The sequence below is a fragment of the Bufo bufo genome, chromosome 2, assembly GCF_905171765.1.
Source record: "Bufo bufo chromosome 2, aBufBuf1.1, whole genome shotgun sequence".
In the NCBI taxonomy this organism is placed as follows: Eukaryota; Metazoa; Chordata; class Amphibia; order Anura; family Bufonidae; genus Bufo; species Bufo bufo.
In genome coordinates this window covers 136,143,579-136,170,184 of record NC_053390.1, presented here as the reverse complement: position 1 = coordinate 136,170,184, position 26,606 = coordinate 136,143,579, and the positions used below count along the sequence as shown (strand labels likewise).

At 42.7% G+C, this 26,606-nt stretch overlaps 1 protein-coding gene across 1 annotated transcript in view; it reads right to left on the bottom strand.

The window, feature by feature from the left end:
* Positions 1–704: 704 nt before the first annotated feature.
* Positions 705–26,606, bottom strand: part of POLR3G (RNA polymerase III subunit G) — a 39,007-nt gene continuing 13,105 nt past the window's right edge. Inside the window, exons 5-7 of the mRNA XM_040420197.1 lie at positions 23,399–23,463; positions 2,362–2,481; positions 705–825 (exon numbers count right to left, since the gene is read on the bottom strand). Coding sequence (XP_040276131.1) covers positions 742–825; positions 2,362–2,481; positions 23,399–23,463 — 269 coding nt within the window. The 3' untranslated portion in view covers positions 705–741. The remainder of the gene's footprint in view (positions 826–2,361; positions 2,482–23,398; positions 23,464–26,606) is intronic.

The window sequence follows — 26,606 nt, the reverse complement described above, 5'->3', positions numbered from 1 at the left end:
ACAAAGTGAACAATGAGCCACCTACTATCAACCAGGGCCCAACATGGCACCCAGCCGACACCCAGATGATACAAAGAGAGGTGATTGTAGCAAGACACAACATACCCTGATGATGTTTTCAATGGGGCTGAGCTCTTTGTTACATAGCTAGATGTTTTCTAGTCTCCTGCACCCCCTCCTAGACCCACTTAAAAGTCTTCAGTGTACAGTACGCATGTACAGTTACTTCATACCTCAGGAAAGCCAGGTATCACCATGTCCCACTAACCAACTACATTACAAGAAATTAAAGGGAAAAAGAAAACTAAAATACCTTGCTATATATTCGAATAAACCATTCATACAAAGGTTAGGGGTATTCCAGCCAATATAGTTTATCACCGATCCAGTGGACAAGTGATAAGTGTTAAACTGGTGAGGGTTCAACCTCTGGGAGTCCCACCCAACGGATAGAACAAAAAAGCCCAGTTTCCCCTTCTCAGCACTACAATGGTAAGTAACAGTTTACATGGAGCAGTGGTAAACCATGTCCGCTGCGGCAACATACAACTCTGTGGTAAATCTGGAAATAGGCAATCACCTTTGATAAATTCTCCTGGTAGATCTAAGGCTTGTGCACCCAGTGCATTGTATTTTATTAGGTCGTTTTTGGAACACAATTATGGCACATTTTCATATTAGAATAGAAAATTGAACACATTCATGATATAGTTTATGTAGTGTATGTGCTTCTATGTAGGATTAATAAGTAGCTTCATCCATGTTGTCATCACTGTTACCAAAGTCATCTCCATCTTCAAAATAGGAAGCAATGTAGTCATTATCCTATGTGGAATAAAAATGTTGGTTTAGAAGTATGGGATCAACATGAACACGATTTACACTTACATGACAGTAGCCCTTTGTCTGTCAAGATAGCCTCGTTATTTACTTGACCTAGCTACAAAATCCATAACTTAGCATTAAAGGGGTTAATTAAAGGGATGACTGTCTGAATATATCCCAGGGGTACGCATCCACTTATAGTCCACTAAAGCTTCGTTCACATCTCCATTACGAGATACGTCAGGCTGTTCAGGCACAGAGCAGCCTGCCGGATCCTCTTCTTCACCACCAGATCCCCAATGACTGCAAAAAGCTCTGGAAGTATTCCGGACGATAGCTGGCATTTGCGCCTGATCAGGCAGCAGGGTCTCCGAAATGGAGATGTGAATGCAGCCATACCCGAGTCTTTTGCCAGGTGAAGGTTCGAGCTGAACACCATCCAAGATGCAATGATGTAAGGTTGCAACGTTCAACGTCCCTCCTCTGTTCCAGAAGGACCAAAGCATGTTTTGTAGCCCAAAGCACATTTATATTCTACTGCCGCGGACAGCTGGTGTCCATGGTTAAATTCTTATCATGTCTGCCAGTTAAATACCTCTAGCTTATTTCTTAGGGAGATCTACACTTAAAAGGGGCTGTCTACTCCATTACTATTGATTGCCCATCCTCAGGAAAAGTCATCAATATCTGGTCAGTGGTAGTCCAACATCAGGCACCCCGCCAATCAGCTATTTCAGGGTAGATCTTCAGGTGCGGAAACTACACAGCTGGTTATTGTAGAATTGCTCCCACTGATGTGGATTGATTTGTACTGCAGTTACTAGCTTCATCCACTACACAATGGATACAGCACTGTAGTTCCAATGACTATTTCCGGCTCTTAGTGCCGATCAGCGGGGTGTGGGATGTTGGACTCCCTACGATCATATATTGATGGCCTATCCTAAGGATAGACTATGGATTGTAAATGAGTGGAAAGGACAAGTATCTGTGTTCGGTTATAATTTGAAGGGCAAAGCCTCTTCATTTTGCTGAACATTAAAGGGAACCTGTCACCGGGATTTTGTGTATAGAGCTGGGGACATGGGCTGCTAGATGCCCATTAGTACGTCCGCAATACCCAGTCCCCATAGCTCTGTGTGCTTTTATTGTGTAAAAAAAACGATTAGATACAAATGCAAATTAACATAAAAGAGTCATATCTTACTTGTGTGACCAGAGAAGAGTCATATTTTCAAGCTCTGACTCATCTCAGGTTAATTTGCATATGTATCAAATCGTTTTTTTTTACACAATAAAAGCACACAGAGCTATGGGGACTGGGTATTGCGGATGTGCTAGTGGCCACCTAGCAACCCATGTCCTCAGCTCTATACACAAAATCCTGGTGACAGGTTCCCTTTAAAGTACTGATGGTCAGGCCCAACCCATCTGATGGCATTATTAAAGCAACTAGCTCACAGGTAGGTAGTAGAGGAGCATCTAGAAAAGTGAATAGTAGGGCACTATATAAAATACTGCACATAAACAATTTACTTCCTCGTTTTCTTCTTCTTCCACATCTACTTCAACTTCCTCTTCCTCTTCACCCTCTCCTTTCTTCTTCTCCTCAGTTTCTTCATCAGATTTTTCGCCATCTCCTTTTTTTTCTAGTTCCTTTTATCAATGAGAAAACATACAGTAACTATCAGAAGGTGAAGCTGCAATCTTAAAAGATGACTAGACATAACAGTAGACTGTATACAATTATAACAGCTTCAGAGGGAGGCTCAAAGAGCACCCCAAAATAGTCTATGTGGAGTACTGTGAAAAAGTATTGTCTCCTTGCAGAGGTCACTGATCTCATTGTCACACATTGCCATACATGCCATTCACTGGTGGAAGTTAGTTGTCGCACACTGCCGTACATGTACAGCGCAGGGATGGTGTAGGCCCAAAGACTGTCTGAGCGATCAACAATGAGGAGTGTAAGCTACACATACACGTGACTTCCCACTACAACAGCCAGAATCAGAGATCCCAAAGCATTTAGCTCCTTAGATGTTGCAATCAATACCAACCATGACAACTAAGTGGTTTTACATAAGAACGAGTGTCTGTCAGAACGCAGCACAGAGCATTGCGGTATAAAACGTTTTTACAGACGTTTTCTCTGACAATACAAAATGGATCCGTCGCCCTTTGACTTTCAATGGAGTTCAAGAAGGATCCGTCTTGGCCATTTTAAAGATAATACAATCGGATCAGTTCATAACGCATGCAGATGGTTGTGTGTGAAAGTAGCCTTATGTATCACCCCTATCTCCTCATAGGGTCCTCATTCCTCTTGTTTCAATTGTCGACTTTTTTTTTTCTCTATGTAATGAGGATCTTAAAAAAATAAAATAAACAACCGATGATGTAGAAAAAGTTTAAAATTTAAATCACAAGTGTTTTGCAATAAAGTTTGTGACTTAACATTTTTCCAACACCCTCGCATCTTTTACAAAAAGTGGGCAGGAGCTCCGCAGCCAGACTTCAGTTTTCAGTAAGGACAGCAGAACAGACAAAAAAAGTTATGAAGAGATGTGCGCATTCTATAAAATTGGTCGGCTTTTTACCAAGACTGGTGTGTGAAATTCTAGCCTTAGTAAATGACACCCAATGAATCCCCGCATTTTATTATAGCTTCAAATCCAACCAATATAGACATCTACCTAACACAGAGTGACCTACACTGTGGTCCTACATCCTAGCCCACAGATAAGCCCTTTCAACTTTTCATAGAACTCGTTTTAAGGCTACTTTCACACTAGCTTTCAGAGCGGATCCGTCTGCTGTCTGCACAGACGGATCCGCTCCTATAATGCAGACGTTTGGATCCGTTCAGAACGGATCCGTCTGCATTATAGCTTATAGAAAAAAATTCTAAGTGTTAAAGTAGTTCAGACGGATCCGTCCAGACTTTACATTGAAAGTCAATGGGGGACGGATCCGTTTGAAGATTGAGCCATATTGTGTCATCTTCAAACGGATCCGTCCCCATTGACTTACATTGTAAGTCTGGACGGATCCGCTTGCCTCCGCACGGCCAGGCGGACACCCGAACGCTGCAAGCAGCGTTCAGGTGTCCGCTTGCTGAGCGGAGCGGAGGCTGAACGCTGCCAGACTGATGCATTCTGAGCGGATCCGCGTCCACTCAGAATGCATTAGGGCAGTACGGATGCGTTCGGGGCCGCTTGTGAGCCCCTTCAAACGGAGCTCACAAGCGGAGCCCCGAACGCTAGTGGGAAAGTAGCATAATTTGGTTATAATAAATGTTACATTTCACACCACAACTTTCATCTGTAGGTCTCACTTTACCATCTACCCCTCAATTGTATCTAGTAATTGAAGGCCAGTGATGCAGGTGCAACCCTCATTTCCTAGGGGTCAGTGAGGGATATTTATCAAGACTGGCATTCCCATACCACCCCCCCCCCCCCCCCCCCCCCCCCCTCACGCTAAGCCTGGCCCCTTTTCTCGCCACTATGGAAAAGTGGTGAGAAAATATGTGGATGACTGTTGGGTGCAAAATGTCATGCTCTGTCTAGGGTAGGAACAATTTACCCAATATGAGCTGGAAATGATAATGGGATCAGAGGCAGGGCATCTATGCATGTATTTCTGTAATATATTATTAATAAGGCTTGCAGGAGGTGACAGATATCCTTTAAGAACACAACAATGTGCTAGGCGATATGTAATAAGTCACAGAAAGGTCATGCAGTAACCATTATGACATCACCAGTGATGTAGCAACTATTATGACATCATCGGGTTTCGGATATAGGTCAGTTTCAGGAGATGCCGGTATGATTGCAAAGGAGGAGAGAACATCAACATCGATTGTTTGCTACCGAAAGCATGCTTCACCTTTACTTCTTACTGATCTGGATATCCTACGTTATATGCCATCCAATGCCACCACCGATTATGGAGGATGATGGATTGTCACCTAACACCAACAACAATCAGGAAATAGTGAGTAAGTGTCCTCATGTGAAAAAGTACAGCAAGGGACAAGTTAGCGCTAAACTGTTCCCGCATGCTGTTCCGGTGGAGGAGCATTTAATCTTGGTACTTTTGTGCAATAAAGACATGTTTTTATGGGGGGAAAAAATTCTGTGAGCCAGACCTTTTTCAATCAATGTAGCTGTGTCAGGGCTTGTTTTTACACGAGATGCATGGTAATTTTTATTGGCCCCATTTTGGGATACCTATAATTTATAAAGAGGTTTCATGGCAAATCTGCAATTTTTGATAGTATGCATTGGGTGTCATAAATAATAAGTTATATTTATTCTATGGGTCGTTACAAGTGCAGCAGCACCACCAAATATATATGGTTAACCATTGAAAAAGAAATAAAATAATTAGTTAATAGACAAAGGGTTTATTTTTGGTGGGGAGGAGGGCTTTGTATCTTTTCATTTCAAGGAATCTTTATTGTATATAATTTTATATATCGTCCCGTATGGAACATGAAGCAATCGCTTGTATAATGGAATACATAGTATGGAAATTATGAAACTTTATTTTTTTGTATTGCCATTTTAACACATTTTCCTGGCTTAAGGCATTTTTCCCATAGACTTCTCTAATAAAAAATAAAAACACAAGATAAACATTACGGGGGGAATTTATCACTGTTGTACTCCTTTAGAAAATGAAAAGGTGGAATCTGATTAGTTGCTATGGGCAACTAAGCTAGTTCTACTTTACATCAGATCTGATGATTTCCCCAATTGTGACAAGAAAATGCCAGCCCCCAAAAATGCTGTTAACTGATAAAAAAACAATAAACAACAACTTTGTTCTGCATTTTGTTTGCACAGTGTTTACCGTGTGGTATAAATGACATATCTTTCTGGATAGTACACTCTGAAAGTCTTCAGATCCTTTTACTTTTTCCATTTTGTTATGCTGCAGCCTTGTGCCAAAATAAAAAATAAAAAAATCTAAATTTCCACTCATCAATACCCCAGAATGAGAAAGTGAAACAGAATTTTAGAAATGTTTGCAAATTTATTAAAAAGTAAAAACTAAAATTTTGCATGGACATAAGTATTCAGACCTTTTGCTACAGTCCTGATCAAAAGTTTAAGACCACTTGAAAAATGGCAAAAAATCATATTTTACATTGTTGGATCTTAACAAGGTTCCATGTAGAGCTTCAACATGCAACAAGAAGAAATGAGAGGGAGACCAAACATTTTTTAAGCATTCAATTAATTGAAAATAACGATTAAACTGAAACAGGCTGTTTTTCAGCCGATCCAAATTTTAGGACCACATGCCTTTAAAAGACTAAATCTGTGCAAAGATGTGGATTCATTGTCATTTTCTGTCAGGTAGTCATACGTTGTGATAGCAAAGGCAAAAAAACTCTCCCTTTTTGAACGTGGACGGGTTGTTGAACTGCATAAGCAGGGTCTCTCACAGCGCGCCATCGCTGCTGAGGTGGGACGCAGTAAGACAGTCATTTGGAATTTCTTAAATGATCCTGAGGGTTATGGAACAAAAAAGTCAAGTGGAAGACCCAAAGAAATGTCATCAGCACTGAGCCGGAGGATCCAATTGGCTGTCCGTCAAGACACTGGACGATCCTCGACCCAAATTAAGGCCCTTACTGGTGCTGACTGCAGCCCCATAACCATCAGACGGCATTTGAGACTGAAGGGCTTCAAAAACAAAAAACGTCTTCAAAAGACCTCGTCTCCTTGAATGCCACAGAAATGCTCGTTTGGACTTTGCAAGAGAGCACCAAACATGGGACATTCAAAAGGTGGAATAAAGTTTTATTCTCTGATGAGAATTTTTTTTAACCTTGATGGTCCTGATGGTTTCCAACGTTACTGGCATGACAAGCAGATCCCACCTGAGATGTTTTCTACGCGCCACAGTGGAGGGGGCGCCATAATGGTCTGGGGTGCTTTTTCCTTCAGTGGAACAATGGAGCTTCAGGAAGTGCAGGGGCGTCAAACGGCCGCTGGCTATGTCCAGATGTTGCAGAGAGCATTCCTCATGACTGAGGGCCCTCGTCTGTGTGGTAACGACTTGGTTTTTCAACAGGACAACGCTACAGTACACAATGCCCGCAGGACAAGGGACTTCTTCCAGCAGAATAACATCACTCTTTTGGGCCATCCTGCGTGTTCACCTGATCTAAATCCAATTGAGAACCTTTGGGGATGGATGGCCAGGGAAGTTTACAAAAATGGACAACAGTTCCAGACAGTAGATGGCCTTCGTGCGGCCGTCTTCACCACTTGGAGAAATGTTCCCACTCACCTCATGGAAACGCTTGCATCAAGCATGTCGAAACGAATTTTGGAAGTGATAAACAATAACGGCGGAGCTACTCATTACTGAGTTTATGTTTGGAAGTTGGATTTCTGTTTTGGGGGGGTTTAGTTTTTTTTTGGAGGTGTGGTCCTAAACTTTTGATCAGCTGAAAAACAGCCTGTTTCAGTTTATTCGTTGTTTTCATTAAATTGAATGCTCAAAAAATGTTTTGTCTCACTCCCATTTCTTCATGTTGCATGTTGAAGCTCTACTTAGAACCTTGTTAAGATCCAGCCATGCTAAATATGATTTTTTGCCATTTTTCAAGTGATCTTAAACTTTTGATCAGGACTGTATCACACTTGAAATTTAGCTTTGGGGACCTTCCATTTCTCTTGATCATCTTTGAGATGTTTCTACACCTTGATTGGAGTCCACCTGTAGTAAATGTAGTTGACTGGACATGATTTGGAAAGAAACAGCTCTGTCTATATGTAAGGTCTCACAGCGGACGATGCAGATCAGAGCAAAAACCAAGCCATAAGGAGGAAACTGTCTGTAGAGATCAGGAATGTGTGGCACAGATCTGAAGAAGGTTACAAAAAAGAAATTGCTACACTGAAAGTTCCCAAAAGCACAGTGGCCTCCATAATTCTTAGGCCCTTTTGCCCATGAATGTAAGGGCTCAATGCCCAGGCACCGACCGCGGGGCAGCCGCATGCAGATCGCGGAACCATTCTCTTGAATGGGGTCCGCGATCAGTCCGTTTTGCAAAAAGATAGAACAAGTTCTATTTATTTTGCGCAACGGAAGCACTGAACGGAACATCACAGAAGCACTCCGTAGTGCTTCCATGTGGTTCTGTTCCACACCGCATCTCCGGATTTGCGGACCCATTCAAGTGAATGGGTCCGCATCCGTGATGCGGAATGCACACAGTCAGTGCCCCGTATATTGCAGAACCGCCGTAATACGGCCACGGGAGCACTGGAAGAAGTTTGGAACAACCAGGACTCTTCCTACAGCTGGTAGGCCCACCAAACTAAGTACCGTAAATCGGGGGAGAAGGGCCTAGGTAAGGGCTCATGCACACGAACACAAAAGATGCGGATAGCAAAAGAAAAAATAGAACATGTCCTATTTTTGTATGTTTTGTGGACAAGAATATACTACAAGAAAATTTTGACTAGCACATTCATGGTCACAGGTGCATATCCATAAAGCAAGCATACAGAGAACTAATAAAAGCATGGCTGCACAACATTTCACATGCAAAACAATAGAACTAAGAAATGGGGATCATTCTAAATTAAAGTGGTATTATACCTACTATAAATGAAAAAATAGAAGCTCTTTGCGCACATTTTTGATCAAACGTTTGTCGAGCTTCTATTTTTTCATTTATAGTAGGTATAATACCACTTTAATTTAGAATGATCCCCATTTCTCAGTTCTATTGTTTGAATGTGAAATGTTGTGCAGCCATGCTTTTATTAGTTCCTTGTGGACAAGAATAGGCATTTATATTATGGGCAGCCTGTTCTGTTCCGCAAATTGCAGAACACACACGGGCGGCATCCGTGTTTTGCGGATCCACAATTTGCGGACCACAACACACGGCGCGGTCGAGTGCATGAGGCCTAAGAGAGGTGACTAAGAACCCAAAGAAAAAAAAAAAGGTTGCCAGAAAGAAGCCTCTCCTCATTAAAGGGGTTGTCAGAGTTATTTTTTTGTTCTATGTGCCTAACTAGGCAAATATAACAACTTTACAATTAACCCACTTTATCTGCAGTGCCTGGTTTATCAGATTTGACTGAGGGTCACATGACCTGTGATGTCAGGTTCTCTCCCTGCTCTGATAAAATTAGTTGCACATGCCTGTAAATGTCACTGTGCTGGCCACACCCCCTTCAGTGCCGGGCTGTCTGCTCTCTCCTAGGATTCTTAACCCCTTCAGCTGCACAGACTGGGTAGCTGCAGGCAGTGACAATTCTGGGCACAGGAGCTGACAGACTAGAGAGAGCACACAAGAAGGTAGGGGGAAAATTAGGTGTGTATTAGCAGTGTCATTATACAGGTGGGACTTGTAGTCCTACACATACAACATGCTGCTGATTCTCCCAGCAGGCAGACATGTCACTCAGGGCAGCTCTAGTAGCCACTCCCTTAGCAGAGCAGGGGGAGGGGCAGAGATTCTTGTTATTGCATGTAAACAAGGGCCAGAAAAGAACCAGGGAAATGAGGAAATATATATTTTTTTGCATAAAACTTTCTTAGCTTCGTTATATATTGCTGCCCATCAGATTTTCAGTGCTATATATATTTTTTTTTCATAACTCGGACAACCCCTTTAAGTGTTTACAAAAATAAAAGCACCCATAGAACTCAGAGACACAAGACTGCGAGTGTGGCGAAACCAACCTCGCCACAGTGTTTTGGAGGGGGCTGTTTGCCAGCCTCCTGCCCCAGGATTATGGCCCATACTAACTTTGAAGGAGAAGACAGACCGGCCGCACAGCTTAAATCTGTGGAACTGTTTTGGACAAGAAAGCCATGCTTGCGGCCGGCCAAATGTGACTTCCATGGGATTCGGGAACCCCTGCTCGGATCTGGGTGATTTTTGGATATGTTGTTCACCCAGATCAGAGCTATCCATGGATGTATACATTATGGGGATGTGTGGGGTTTTGAGGTGTTTTCTGTGTGTTGGGAAAAATGTGTGTTTTCTGTCTGGTAGTGATTAAGTTAGCCCATTACGTTTGGTAATTGTATTTTGTGGATTGCGTCTCAGACAATGCCAGGGTGTTAGTTAATTGCGTCTCAGACAATGCTCATTGTATTTTGTTGATTGCGTTACAGACAGAGGGAAGGGGATTTTGTGTACAATTGCTGGGAAGGTTTGAATACTGGAAATGCATGTGATTGGCTGTTTTTACAAAACCCTGTGGGTGGTAACCTTGTTGGAAGAAGTGTATAAATCAATGCTTGTGTGTTCAAATAAAGAGAGTTCCTGTTTATATACCTTCATGAAGTCTTGGCTCATGTTTGGGGGATGGGATAACTGCACTCTTGGGATTGCTATATCATAATACTCCCCTGAGTATAAGCTCTTGTAGGAGCTTGTTCCTGTCTCTGCATTTAGGAGAGGTTCACCCACTGGAGCCTAGAGCCTTGTCGTAGGTCCAGGGTGGGTAGGAGACGGCGAGACCTCCACCAAGCTTTGGCGGTTCGTGGGGTCTGCAGTGCTGACGGTGTCAAGTGGAGTGCTTGGAGTCCTCTGGAAGCACTAGGAGCATCTATCAACGGAGGTACCCGGTCGGGGTGCTAGGCGTTCCGTTACAGTGAGAAACAAGATTCTCTGATGAAACCTAAATGTAACATTTTGGCCTCATTTCTAAGCATCATGTTTGGAGGAAACAAGGCTGTCACGTACCGGGGACCAGCCCACCGCGTCACGTGACAAGGGTTGCCCAAGCCCATCAGGCGGATCCATCTCACACGCCGTTACGCCCTGCACCAGGCCGTAATGCGAGCATAAATCGCCACCTGAAGCCTGCAAGCACACCCGCGCAATAACAAAAAACGTTTGCCGCCACCACCTGCCCGTTATAAGGTCGAGAGGACATCCCTGAGTGTTCTACTCGCAAGCAGACACACACACACACACACACACACACGATAGTAAGCCTCACGGAAAAACAACATACAGCCTCAGACTGCACACACACTCTTCATGGAGCTAACAAGTTCTTAAGACAAACCATCAAACTTTTAGGTTTAAAAAATGGACAGCATTTAGTTACAAAAAATGATTAACAAGAGACATACATAAATGGCAAACACTTGTAAAATAAAAAGGAGAAAACATAGAAAGTTCTGATACTTAGCAGTTGCGTGGTAAAAGTCCTTTCCTCCCAGGAGATTTGAGTAATGGTGCACAAACCAATTCGATTGGATCTCCCACTTTGTGACACACAAATATCCAGGGATTACATTTTTAGGTCTTCCCTCAAGGGGCAGCCCTGAGGGGGATTCTCCCTCACAACTCTGACTCAGCCCCTCTGGGCTGGGCATCATTACACCTGCAGCCTGCCCCCCTGGCCATCTAGGGAACAGGTATGAAAATATCCAAAAACTTGGTAAATATACAGGCCCCAGCGCTTCTTCATAATTCATATCTCACCGTTCGAGTCCTAACATATCAAACATGACATGTTCAGGACGCTCGGAAGGTGAGATCCTTCGTTTAAGAAGATTAAGTTGAGTTGATACGCCATGTCTGGGGTCCATGCGATGCCTCCATCACACCAGCGGTGATGAGCTTGATTTTGGGGACATCCACCCCCTCCTAAACAAGTTATGAAGGATTACAAAATTATTGTTCATTCTCTGGTTAGAAAGCCCCCTGCTGACAAAAGGGGCCTGTAGCTGGCCAGCTAAGACCTGTCCTACGTTGCTAACATAGCTTGTATATTTATACAGCTAGACCTGCCAATAACCTTAATACAGTTCCTATGTTTGTGTGTTAAAGACAAAAGCATAGTTATTTACATTGACTTCATGTTTGGATGTCATATAACTGTTATATATATTGTGTTCATAGAAGCAGAAAAGATAATATGCCTTTAAGATTCATTATATGGATGTGAGGTAAGCTCAATGACGACACAGCAGAAACAACAGGAAGTATAGAGTTAAACTGTTGTTGCTTGGCAGGAGTCTAGACCAATCACAGCCAGCCTCAGATGCAGGAGTCTTGGCCAATCACAGCCAGCCTCACACACAGCCTGTGTGGGAAATTCCCTATTAGGAGCTGCTAGAAATTATTATTCACCAGAGAGAAAATCTGAACAGACATTCACTCTACTAAGAGCTATGTTTTATGGAAGCAGAGAGGCCAAAATAGTTCCACCAATTTCAAACCAACCAATCTGCAAATAGTCACTGCTAACTGCATATTGCGACCAAATTCAGCAACTGAACTATTAGTTAGACCTCAGATATACCTCTCAGAGAGATCATAAAAAGTGCTTAAATAACTTAAAGTGAGAGTACATCTACTAAAGAGAGACATATAGCCACCATTTTACGTTAAATGACAAGATTGAACAGTTGAACCACCATCTTATGCATACTGCCATTTTGTGATATCTTTTCAACATGTGTTATGTACATGGACTATCTGCTGTGGAGGCGGCAGTGTTCTATATGAAGAAAAGTTGAAGTTAATAAAAGTTGAAGCATTTGGTGTGCTCTTTAGACCTACTGTTTCCATAGAACGGCGTTAGAGGAATTACAGAGTAATAGACAGACAGTCTGGTTAGACTAAAAGTCAGAGATATCAAAATTCTTCTAATGCCACAGCGCAAAAGGCACTTCATACTGCTGCGCCTGCCACAGGGCTAGAGAGTCTGCAGTCCCCTGTCCTGAGATGTGACCAGCAAACGGGTCCATCCTCGTTAGCAGCTCTGTGCTAACTACATCCCGGGGACCAGTTTGGCTGTTTCCCAGGTACGAGGCAGACAGCTAGACTCTCTCTTTATGCAGCCTTAAACCAATTCATAAATGGCTGCTGGCCCTTGTAATACAAATACATACTGTATATATATATGTGAATCACACCGGAATATGTTAAACTACGACATAACCATAAAACATTTAATATCACAGCAAACATTAAAATAACTAGGGATAAGGCAGTCCTTATTCCTGACAGAGGCATTGCCCAAAACCATCCCTACAGTGAAGCATTAGGGTGGCAGCATCATGCTGAAGCTGGAATAGGGAGATTGGACAGAGTTGAGGGAAAGCTGAATAGAGCAAAGTACAGAGATATTCCTAATGAAAACCTAATCCAGAGTGCTGTGAACCTCAGACTGGACAGAAGGTTCACCTTCCAACAAGACACTGCGATAATCTGCTTGTGTAAAGACCTCACCAATTACCCAATGAAAAAGCAAAATACTTGCTCACTGAGTAATAGGACAGTTGGTGCAGTGACCTAAATCATTGTTTGCCAGCAGGAGATCGTGCAGTCTAACCAGCTGCTGGCAAACAATGATTCTGTATGGGGACGAGCAGGGCCGGAGCTAAAGGCTCATGGAACCCTGGTGCAGGAGTTCAGCTTGGGGCTTGCACTTTCTATAATACCGGTGTCTTCTTATGCACCACAAGGGTCTTTGGGCCCCTCAGGCTCCTGGTCCCGGTAGTGACTGCTACCCCTGCACCCCCTAAAGCTACGCCCCTGGGGACGAGTGATGGCATTAGAGATGACTCCTCCCCATACTGTGGATAAGATCACTGCATGTAAATGCATTGGTCTCATTCACTGACTGGAAGGCGACTGTTGGGAAAGAAAGCTTTCTTGCTGAAATTGTCTGCTCAGTTGAGCAGGGGCCTTGTAAAGGGGCCTTTAGGGACAACTCTGTGAATGTCCTTGAGTGGCCCAGCCAGAACCCTGACTTGAACCCAATCAAACATCTCTGAAAAAGACCTGAAAATGGCTATCCACAGATGGTCCCCATCCAACCTGACAAAGTTTGAGAGGGTCTGCTGAGAAGAATGGCAAAAAATCCCCAAATCACGGTGTGCAGACCTGGTGGTATCATACCCAAGATGACTGAAGGCTGTAATCACTGGCAAGGGTGCTTCAATGAAGTACTGAGTAAAAGGTCTGAATACTTATGTCAATAAATTAGTAAAGATTTTGAACATTCCGTTTTCACTTTCTCATTATGGGGTATTAAGTGCAGAATAATTAAGAAAATTGTGAACTCTTATTTTAGCAGAAGGCCGCAATATAACAAAATGTGAAAAAAGTGAAAAGGTCTGAAGCCTTTCCAAATGCACAGTATACTGTACAAAAAGCCTTAATTTTTTTTATGCCGATAGAGCTCTATAAGGGTTTCTTTTCAGCAAGATAAGCTATAGTTTTAATTGCTATAATTTTGAAGTACACAGGGCTCCATCGTGCCTTTTTTACATTGTTCAAAATAGAATATTGTATAGAATATATTGTTACAGTGGCAGCAATATGCTTTATGTATGTTTTTACATATCGTATTTTCCACTTTATAAGACGCACCCAATGATAAGACGCACTCCAGGTTTTAGAGGAAAAAAATAAAAATATATTTTTCATCAGACCTCATAGCAGGACATCGGATCAGCCCCCCATAAATATCAGAACATCCAGTCAGCCCCCCATAAATATCAGAACATCCAATCAGCCCTCCATTTCAGAACCCCATCAGCCCTTATATCAGCCATTTATTTCAGCCCCCATCAGACCTCAGATCAGCCCTCATTGTCAGACCCCCCATCAGACCTCAGATGAGCCCTCAATGTCAGACCCCCCCAGAATTTCTTGCCAGAACCATCAGACCTCAGATTAGAATTAAATAAAATACTCCTCTTACCTGTCCTGCACCGTGGGCTCTTCTCCATCTCCGGCAGCAGTCATGCTCCCATGTCTTCTTTATCCCACGCTGCACTATCACCTGACTGCGTGCAGGGTCAAGTCATAGTGTGTGCCCTGCACTGTATGGGGTCAGGACAGTGCCGTGCCGGCCCCAGGAAGGAAGACCAGGGAGGGTGAGTACCAGAAGCGCTTGCAGCGCTTCACTCCCCGCACCTAATGTATACTAGTGAGCACTTCCATAATGGAAGCACTTACTAGTATTCGCTTTATAAGATGCACAGCCACGTCTTATAAAGCAAAAAATACAGTCAGTAATTGTTGAAAACTGTTTCAGTAACATGAATTCTATTTATTTTAGAAAGCAATAAAGGGGCACACTCAAAAGGGCTCACTTGAAAAATCAACGATAGACACTTTATTTAACCTAAAAATATCCCCTAAAAATATACATAAAATATAGGCTGAATACAAATATAGGACCTCTATATATAATATCAGTACACCCTTCCCAGGGTGATTCCTGTAGCAAGTATGTCGGCTGAGACCCTTACTAATCGATAGAAAGGTGGTGCATATGTGCCGGCTATATATCACTCAAATGTGGCACGTATGTCAGTATACCGCAACCAAATGTAGATCAATGGACGTGCAGCACCTGTATAGGTGTAATGATGAGGGCTGTATAGCACTAAATGCCAATAACTTCTGATCGTTCTCAGTCAAAGTCCAATCGATATAGGCGGCAACACTCACAGTTGATAACAGCAAAAGTCACTTAGTGCATTCACAATGCCACAATAGATGATCCCCAGGAGCTGGGTCTTACCAGTCTTCACTGCCTCTGTTGCAGCGCTGATTCCAGGCGGCCGCACACCAGCGGCGTCCCACGTGGTGTGCTAGACCTTGGCGTGGCTTCCCACGTGACCTGGTAAGACCCAGCTCCTGGGGATCATCTATTGTGGCATTGTGAATGCACTAAGTGACTTTTGCTGTTATCAACTGTGAGCGTGTTGCCGCCTATATCAATTGGACTTTGACGGAGAACGATCAGAAGCTATTGGCATTTAGTGCTATACAGCCCTCATCATAACACCTATACAGGTGCTGCACGTCCATTGATCTACATTTGGTTGCGGTATACTAACATACGTGCCACATTTGAGTGATATATAGCCGGCACATATGCACCACCTTTCTATCGATTAGTAAGGGTCTCAGCCGACATACTTGCTACAGGAATCACCCTGGGACGGGTGTACTGATACACGGGACTCAATATTATATATAGATATATATATATTGAGTATATAAATTCCGGCAGCACTCGCTTTTATAGTTTATCAGGTGCACGCGTCTCACCCTTGACATCAGGCATGTGCACTTGGCTTGAGAAGGATCCCGGAAAGGGATTGAAACGTTGCCTATTTTGTGTCACATGTGTGAATAAAGACACTGCGGTTTTTTTACAAGAAGAGTGCTGCGTTGATTTTTCATGGATATATACACTCACCTAAAGAATTATTAGGAACACCTGTTCTATTTCTCATTAATGCAATTATCTAGTCAATCAATCACATGGCAGTTGCTTCAATGCATTTAAGGGGGTGGTCCTGGTCAAGACAATCTCCTGAACTCCAAACTGAATGTCAGAATGGGAAAGAAAGGTGATTTAAGCAATTTTGAGCGTGGCATGGTTGTTGGTGCCAGACGGGCCGGTCTGAGTATTTCACAATCTGCTCAGTTACTGAGATTTTCACGCACAACCATTTCTAGGGTTTACAAAGAATAGTGTGAAAAGGGAAAAACATCCAGTATGCGGCAGTCCTGTGGGCAAAAATGCCTTGTGGATGCTAGAGGTCAGAGGAGAATGGGCCGACTGATTCAAGCTGATAGAAGAGCAACGTTGACTGAAATAACCATTCGTTACAACCGAGGTATGCAGCAAAGCATTTGTGAAGCCACAACACGCGCAACCTTGAGGCGGATGGGCTACAACAGCAGAAGACCCCACCGGGTACCACTCATCTCCACTACAAATAGGAAAAAGAGGCTACAATTTGCACGAGCTCACCAAAATTCGACTGTTGAAGACTGGAAAAATGTTGCCTGGTCTGATGAGTCTCGATTTCTGTTGAGACATTCAAATGGTAGAGTCCGAATTTGGCGTAAACAGAATGAGAACATGTATCCATCATGCCTTGTTACCACTGTGCAGGCTGGTGGTGGTGGTGTAATGGTGTGGGGGATGTTTTCTGGGCACACTTTAGGCCCCTTAGTGCCAATTGGGCATCGTTTAAATGCCACGGGCTACCTGAGCATTGTTTCTGACCATGTCCATCCCTTCATGACCACCATGAACCCATCCTCTGATGGCTACTTCCAGCAGGATAATGCACCATGTCACAAAGCTCGAATCATTTCAAATTGGTTTCTTGAACATGACTAAGTTCACTGTACTAAAATGGCCCCCACAGTCACCAGATCTCAACCCAATAGAGCATCTTTGGGATGTGGTGGAACGGGAGCTTCGTGCCCTTGATGTGCATCCCTCAAATCTCCATCAACTGCAGGATGCTATCCTATCAATATGGGCCAACATTTCTAAAGAATGCTATCAGCACCTTGTTGAATCAATGCCACGTAGAATTAAGGCAGTTCTGAAGGCAAAAGGGGGTCCAACACCGTATTAGTATGGTGTTTCTAATAATTCTTTAGGTGAGTGTATATGTCATATATTTGTATTCTATATTTTATGTATATTTTTAGGGGATATGTTTAGGTTAAATAAAGTGTCTATCGTTGCTTTTTCAAGTGAGCCCTTTTGAGTGTGCCCCTTCATTGCTTTTTGACATCCACGTTTCACTTTGGTCCTTAGGGTAGGACTTGTAGGTGAGCACCTTATCTCACACGGTGAGAGGTTGAGCCGCTGAGCTTTCTGGTTATATATTTATTTTAGGAATCCGAAGATCTTGGGTCTCACAGCTCCAAGAAACGAATGAGCGCTTTCAGCAAGTACCCAGAGCGGTCATCGCAGGACTGCCTTTCCTGGTTATATTTTTTGCACTGCTGTGCTTTTGCACGTATGTAGCATTTCATTTTACTTATAACACTATGTGGTTAGAAGCAAATTTACTCTCTCGCTGGGTGTTGCTGTTTGACACCTTGCTATTAGTATAGCTGTAATAGCTGATCCAGGTTGGCTCTTACTGGGAGTAGTCAAAGTGCTGGGTGGGTGACTACTCCCCATGTTCCAGGCCAGGCCTTGACTGGCCTATATAAAAAAAAACAGCCAGCAGTGTCAGCTGGTGGTAATTACCTCTCTCTCCGACAGAGGAGCTCTGGCAATCGCTGGATTTGAAACTGAGCCGTGTGCTAGGCTGGAGGCCTGAGTTTGGGAGGTCTGCTCTGTCCTGAGCAATGCCGATCGGGTGTGAACTAACACTTAGGATAACAGGTGACAGTTCATACAGCAAAACAGTCTAGGTGTGAACGAACACCAAAACTGCAAATAGACTGTCGTACTGTTTTGTTGCCATAAGTGTGAATAAAACACTGAAGTTTTTGAGTTACAAATTGGTCTTTGCCTCTATACTGCGTCCGCTTGTCCTGTCTACCAGAGCTAATCTCCACAGTTATGACGGGGGTATTGGTTATACAGTCCTAATCAAAAGTTTAAGACCACTTGAAAAATGGCAAAAAAAAATCATACTTAGCGTGGCTGGATCTTAACAAGGTTCCAAGTAGAGCTTTAACATGCAACAAGAAGAAATGGGAGTGAGACAAAACATTTTTTGAGCATTCAATTTAATGAAAACAACGAATAAACTGAAACAGGCTGTTTTTCAGCTGATCCAAATTTTAGTACCACATGCCTTTAAAAGGCATGCTTGATGCAGGCGTTTCCATGAGGTGAGTGGGAACATTTCTCCAAGTGGTGAAGACGGCCGCACAAAGGCCATCTACTGTCTGGAACGGTTGTCCATTAAACTTCCCTTGCCATCCATATCCAAAGGTTCTCAATTGGATTTAGATCAGGGGAACACGTAGGATGGTTCAAAAGAGTGATGTTATTCTCCTGGAAGAAGTCCCTTGTCCTGCGGGCATTGTGTACTGTAGCGTTCTCCTGTTGAAAAACCCAGTGGTTACCACACAGACGAGGGCCCTCAGTCATGAGGAATGCTCTCTGCAACATCTGGACATAGCCAGCAGCCGTTTGACACCCCTGCACTTCCTGAAGCTCCATTGTTCCACTGAAGGAAAAAGCACCCCAGACCATTATAGCCCCCTCTCCACTATGGCGCGTAGAAAACATCTCAGGTGGGATCTGCTTGTCATGCCAGTAACGTTGGAAACCATCAAGGTTAAACTTTTTCTCAGAGAATAAAAAACTTTCTTCCACCTTTGAATGTCCCATGTTTGGTGCTCTCTTGCAAAGTCCAAACGAGCAGTTCTGTGGCGTTCAAGGAGACGAGGTCTTTTAAGAAGTTTTTTGTTTTTGAAGCCCTTCAGTCTCAGATGCCGTCTGATGGTTATGGGGATGCAGTCAGCACCAGTAAGGGCCTTAATTTGGGTCGAGGATCGTCCAGTGTCTTGACGGACAGCTAATTGGATCCTCCGGCTCAGTGCTGATATTTTTTTGGGTCTTCCACTTGACTTTTTTGTTCCATAACCCTCTGGATCATTTAAGAAATTCCAAATGACTGTCTTACTGCTTCCCACCTCAGCAGCGATGGCGCGCTGTGAGAGACCCTGCTTATGCAGTTCAACAACCACGTTCAAAAAAGGGAGAGTTTTTTTGCCTTTGCCATCACAACGTGTGACTACCTGACAGAAAATGACAATGAATCCACATCTTTGCACATACTTGGCCTTTTAAAGGCATGTGGTACTAAAATTTGGATCAGCTGAAAAACAGCCTGTTTCAGTTTAATCGTTATTTTCAATTAATTGAATGCTCAAAAAATGTTTTGCCTCACTCCCATGTCTTCTTGTTGCATGTTGAAGCTCTACTTGGAACCTTGTTAAGATCCAAAAATGTAAAATGATTTTTTGCAATTTTTCAAGTGGTCTTAAACTTTTGATGAGGACTGTATTTCGCTCGCCCCTCTCACACTTACCTGCTCTATCTTATTCTGTCAACCCCATCAAACTAATACACCCAACAATCCCATAAAATACTCGGACACTTGTTGGAATGTATTGGCCACAGCAGCCGTTTATTAATATAAATACAAACATAACATAACCGTAAAATTCCCAACAATGATTCCTCCTAACGGGGGAGGTCCTTGAAGCCCCAAAACCCCTAGCTGCACCACAGAATGGGCCCCCCTCAATCCACCACAACAGCTCGGCCACCATGGGAGGCCAGCCCTAACAGTGGGGCCCTCCCAATGTCCTTAAGTTCCACCGTAACCAACTCCAAGGACCCCCCACCGCCACCAATGCATAGATTTGGCCCCTCAACTCTGCGTGTTCCTCCACATCCTCAGGGCCACCTCAATTCCCTCCTGTAGCGCCAAGCACCACATATCCACCCCTACCGCGTTCAGATGCACCCCATCTGCCCACCAGAAAGCTCCGACAAAAAGCACCAAAAATCTAGTACATTTTCAATCAGAAATCTGCCTCTACATGTTTTCTCTCTAGGGTTGTAATGTCATTTTCACCTCTCTCTATATATAATAATGACATGTTTTCTTGTTTATTACAGTATATGTATGGATCCTCCAGAAATATAACTACTGACTCCTAATTTTGACTTTGGCTCATTTATGAATTACGCTTTCGTCTGCTCCTCTAGTTTTGCTGCCAGTTTCCACTCCTGGAATTGACTCTGGCTTGTATCCTGACTACAGTTCAGTCTCATTCTCTGGCTTACGTCATCCCTAACTGCTTTCCATTGATTCCAGACTTTTGGTTACATTCCAGACCTCACTGCAAGTTCTGTAGTATAGTGCACCTGCCCCCTATGGGTCACTATTCTGTGGACCATAACCTGGGAATTAGACTGCGATTGTGTATACCTGCTTCAGAGATTCAAGGTGAAGAACAGGAAGATTTCTTACATTTGCTCCTCAGTCTAGAAAGCGATAAACCCACTGAAGCTTACAAGATCACCTTCTCTGGTGACAACAATCTACAAGGGAATAAAGCCTGGCTGCTGTGATGACCATAGGTCTTGGAGCGACATACTCGTAAAAGAACCTAATTGCTAGAAGCTCACAGCTACTATTTTCCCATGACTCTGATAGTACACACTGTAAGCTGGTCACACACATACAAACTTCTGTTAAAGGGTTTGGCCACATGTGACCAATGTGTATATAAGATGATTATATGTTGCTTACTAATATAGCCTTAGGAGGTACCAGTCAGGGTACAGAAAAAGGACAAAAATTATTTAAGTATTTTACTAAGGTCTTTAAAGGGATTGACCACTTTCTGGTTACAGTTGACCAATCGGTTTGTAAGATGATTATACAGCACCTACTCATATAACCTTTGTTAAATTCTGCTCCATTTATTAAATTTCATAAGGTATTCACCTTGTTCACACAAAGGTCTTGTGCATAAAATGGCCGCCAATTGAGGGTTATGTGACCAGGCAAATCACCTCCTTGTGATGTCTCCTCTATTCTAAACTCCCAACAGTGCATTTGAATGGAGAACACATCAGATGGACATAATTTGCTTGGTCACATGACCCTCTATCAACAGCCATTTTTTGGACAAGACCTCTGTGTGAACAATGGGGGCATACTTTATGAAATATAGAAAATGGAGCACAATTTCAAAAGCTTTATTAGTAAGTGCTATATAATCATCTTACAAACCCATTCGTCAACTGTAACCAGAAAGTGGACAATCCCCTTAAAGACCTCCTTAAAATACTAAAATTATTTTTTGTCCTGTTTTCTACCCTGGGATGGACCTAAATACACCAGCCCAAAGGCCAACGCTAAGCCACAGACCAGGTCTATCAACTGATCACCGGCAACAAGAGTAACCAAGACCCTGACTTGAGTCAGCCCCTGAGAAAGCTAGAGCATTGGGTGGAATAATTTCCCATGCAACTCTGACACCTGCATTTAGAGAGGAGGCTTAAAATTAAGTCACTTCAGACCTGGAGGCCAAATGCCGCCTCTGGATCAGGAGGGTCCTGATCTAGTCCTGTAATTACATGCAGTTAAAGAGATTTGGCCCATCTTACACATTGGTGGCACATTGCTAAGATATGCCATTAATGTCAAAAAGAGGTAGAACCCGCACCCATGTCTAAAATGAGGCCCCCAAAGTGAAGGAGGGCACCCTGCGCAAGTGCGGCAACCCCCAATTAACTTCTGTAGGAGTTCCGAAAATAGCTGAGCACACTCACTCACGCTATTTTCCGAACTACCATAGAAGTAAATGGAGAAACGTGACACGTGTGTGGTGTGCGCTCCTTCACTTTGGGTGCTACGTTCTACAGATAGGTAAAGCTCCCAACCCTGGAACCCGCAGCTATATGTCATTGGTAGCATATCCTTGTGATATGCCACCAATGTGCGAGACGGGCCAACCCCTTTAAATCACTGTTAGTGCCAACAGGTTTATTGTGCCTCTAAATTACAGATGCTAATGAGAGACTGTAACCAACATACTGCGTTTTAAAGTTAAATTTTCCCCATAAGATTAAACTGAAGTCTCATGTGACTGTCATGTTGTGCAATATTACAGTAGGCTTCTTTTCCCCTCTTATTAGTGGCTGCACTCCAAAATTGTAAATGATGTAAAACCCTTTATGATAAATGATACTGAAGCATTATATTGATTTATGATGCTATATAACCCTTACAATTCTGGAATGCATTTTATTGAAGTGACAGCATTAGGTCAGTGTTATCCAATACATTCCTGAACTGTAAGGGTTACATAGCATCATAAATCAATATAATGCTATGCAACCCCATCAGTGCTGGGAGATCAGGATGGGAGCTGTCTTATACTCACGCTGAGGGTCTGGAGTGTGCAACTCACTTGTCTGAAAGCAGCCTTAGGGTACATTCACATGATCGTATGTATTTTGCGGTCCGCCAAACAAGGATCTGCAAAAAATAAGGATGATGTCCAAATGACATCCGTGTTGCATCAATTTTTTTGCTGATCCATTGTAACGATGCCTATCCGTGTTTGCAAACTCTTTTTTGCGGGACTACGGAACAGACATATAGATGCGGAAAGCACACTGTGTGATGTCTGCATTATTTAAAATAAATGGGTCCGCATCCTATCTGCCAAAAAATGTGGATTGGATGCGGACCAAAAATATGGCATTGTCAATGGGACCTTACCCTGACTATGAACACAACATCATTATTAGGGATGAGCGAATCGACTTCGGATGAAGCATCCGAAGTCGATTCGCATAAAAATTTGCTCCAATACTGTACGGAGCAGGAGCTCCGCACAGTATTAGAATGTATTGGCTCCAATGAGCCGAAGTTATTACTTTGAGAAGTCTTGCGAGACTTCGGGTAATAACTTCATAAATTAATTGTACTGTAAAAAAACAATTTCCCGAACTCGGGTTGGAACTGAACCCGAGTTTGGGAAATGTTTTATTACAGTACAAATTATTTTATGAAGTTATTCCCCGAAGTCTCGTTAGACTTCTCAAAGCAATAACTGCGGCTCATTGGAGCCAATACGTTCTAATACTGTACGGAGCGCTCCTGCTCCGTACAGTATTGGAACGAAGTTTTATGTGATCGATCCGATCATCCCCAAGTCATTATATTCTGCGATAAAAATCACCCGACATTATATTTGCAGCATCATTCAAATAGGCAAACATTAGAAACTCACCTCAATTTTCTTCAGAACATCGACACCGGCGCCAGGTTTAGTTGCTTTGGCCTTTTTTTCATCTGCTGATATGCACAATATGAAAATGGAAGAGAATATGAGAATAGATGCAGCAAGAACCCCTCTAGATGAAACCCTGTCCTATATAACTGCAAAACGGTCATCTAAAGGGCTGAGAGCTTACACCTAAATCTGGTTCCAAGTGGCCATAATCCAGTTGTATTTTAGCAGGCAAATTACCAAATTTCCCACAGTTCTACTGAACCAAACTTATATCACCACATGGAGAGAATAGCTGTGCAATATAATATCTGACAGAGCATGCCGCTATCAGACAGAATAGAACAATTCATTTCTGTATGCATCCAAATGAAATCAGAGGTACACTAGATGTCCACCGAAGTCGTCCTGCAGCTCCATACAACCCGGAGGCTGCACAGAGCCATGGTACACGTGTGCATGCACCCTCTTTACACTGTGCAAGGATTGGGCCAACTGCTGAAAACATACATTCATACAAACTCTTATTAGCGATAACTGACCCATGAAAAGCTGCCGCTGATCACCTGACAAATGAGCACAACGCTAGCTTGGTGGACTATTTCATCATTCATGTAGAACCTAAAATCCTGGTCTGGAGCAAAAGAGAAGAGGGTGGAGGACAATTTGCAAAGTGAATGGAAGGTGAACAATTATTATAATGATGATTGTTCCATCATTTGAATTTCTCTGCTTTTAAGGAAGATAGTGATACCTCATAAAATAGTTAGTAGACTGCATCCGGATGCAATGTGTTTTTCACTTAAGCCCTGTTCACTTCTATGGGGCCAGGGCTGCGTGAAAAAACGCAGAATATAGAACATGCTGCCATTTTCACACAACGCAGAACTGATGCGTGAAAAATACCCATTGAAATGAATGGGTCTGGATTCAGTGCGGATGCTAGGCGTTCACTTCACACATTGCACCTGCCCTGAAAACTCGATCGTGTGAAACGGGCCTTAGGCCGTTTATAGGAGGTGGAAGACATCATCTTATTTTTTGTAAACAGAACTGGTCCCTGTGGGACTAGCATGATCAAGAAGTAGCTTCATAAATAAAAACTCATTCAAGTGATTTAAGAAAAAATCTCCATCTCCTCTTATGATTAAAAATAAAGGGTTGCTACTGTATGTGTGTTCCAAACACCAGCTCATAGTATCTGCTCCAGTCAGGACAGTTTTCGGTCTGCATCTAGACCTGCTCATATGAACTAAAGTTTGGTGAAGTTCTGGTGTATAATGTCGCATAAAGTTTTAGGGCTATTTAAGCCAGTTACCAAAAAGAATAATTTTGGTTATTGTTTTCCCCAAAGGAAAAAAACAACAACATCTATTTAGGGTCCTACACACATGAATTTAGTCTGGCTTTTTTGACAATTAATAAAATGCCATAGAAACCACTCATGTTATTTTCACATATAGAGTTAGTTTTTCATGGCTTTTTGTGGCATTTAAAAAAAATAAATGTGTGGATGGTGTTTTTGTTCAGGTGTTCTTTCCCTACAGGGAAAAAAGATGGAAAAAACGTCAGAGGAGGAAAAATAGAAAGAATAAAATAAAAAAAAAGCCATAGCTTCAACATGATCCCCAAAAAATGCCAGAGAGACAAAAAGGGCACCAATTAGAAAGAAATGCCACTGGGCAAAAAACACTTGTGTCCTACATTTCATACACTCATCAACATTGAAACTGCAACACCAAAAAGGAAAAGCCCTGGAATTATAGAAATCATAGTATCACTAGACATGTTAAATATGCAAATTATGTAAATATGGAAACAAAATATTCTAAACACTTTAATCAGTATTCAGTATGAGAACCACACACTGGTGAGGTTATTAAGGGTTGTCTAAGAAATGTTCTGCCACGCTGAATGCACTTGGGCACACAAATCATCAAGATCGGCTGCTGCCAGCTTCCATTGCATTTGCCAACCGATGACATCCCAGATGTGCTTAAGGTGGGAGACAAGTCTAAAGATGCTGCCGGCCAGGATAGCATATTTAGTCCATGCAGGCTTTTCACAGTAGCAAGAACAAAATGCGGCCTGGCGTTGTCCTCTTTAGAAACAGCTCCTGAGACATTTTGGAGAAATGACTGTACCACTGGGTTTACAACCAAATCAATGTAATGCTGAGCTGTTAATGTACCTGACTAGAGAGGTCCGGCTACCATATGTTATGCCTCCCCACACCATAAAACCAGAAGTTGAACTGATGTGACATTCCCTTGTGAAGGCCTTTTCATGGCATTGCCCGTGGGGTCTCCAGACCAATCTCTGGCTATCACTGTATCCAAGACAAAAGTGGGACTCATCGCTAAAGAGGATAGACCTCCATTCCAGCCTCCATTGCCTTCTTGCTGTATGCCATGAGAACTTTTGAGACCTGTGGCGAGAGGTCAATGGAACACCTATAGCTGGACGTCTGGCCTGTGCAGAGGCTTTCTGATAGTTTGTGTAGACAGTGTTTGCCATCCAAGGTGTCTTAGTTTAATGATTCTGTCCCTCTTAATTTGTGACAAGTGGCAATGGCTTTTATGCCCCCTCCACATGTCACATTGGGGCCGGGTGCTTGAAAATTTGATCATTTCCAGATCCCACCTGCCACTTCCTCGATTGCATATCCTTATGGCTTGTCCTTTTTTATGTTGCAATTGCAATGTTGAGGAGTGTGTTTCTCATAGACTTTCATTTAATATCTGTAGATGGCATTTTTTCACCAATAAATGCACCAAAATTGCAAGTGCAAAAAAAGCCACTAAAAATGAAAAAGTGTGGAAAAATGGCATAAAATATAATGATACCTTAAGGCTGGGGTCACACATAACTAATTAGCTAGGGATTTTCATGCAGCTAATCCGCAGTGTTGTACAGCAACAGCAAAGTGGATGAGAATCTGTATTCTCATCCACATGCTGAGTGAAACAAAGCGCAGCAGAAAAGCTGCGGTATTGTGGATTTGATATCCACAGCATGTCAATTTATACAGTGGACTTTACCCTCCTCAAGGGAGAGGAGGAAATCTGCTGGCTTTTCCTCAGCAAGCAAATAATAATAATTGCATCCAATATATGAAGTTCTGCATTTTTTGCTATGCAAACGCAGTAAAAAAAAAAAATAATGATTTTTTTCATCACTTGTGAACCCAGACTAATGCCTTCTTCAC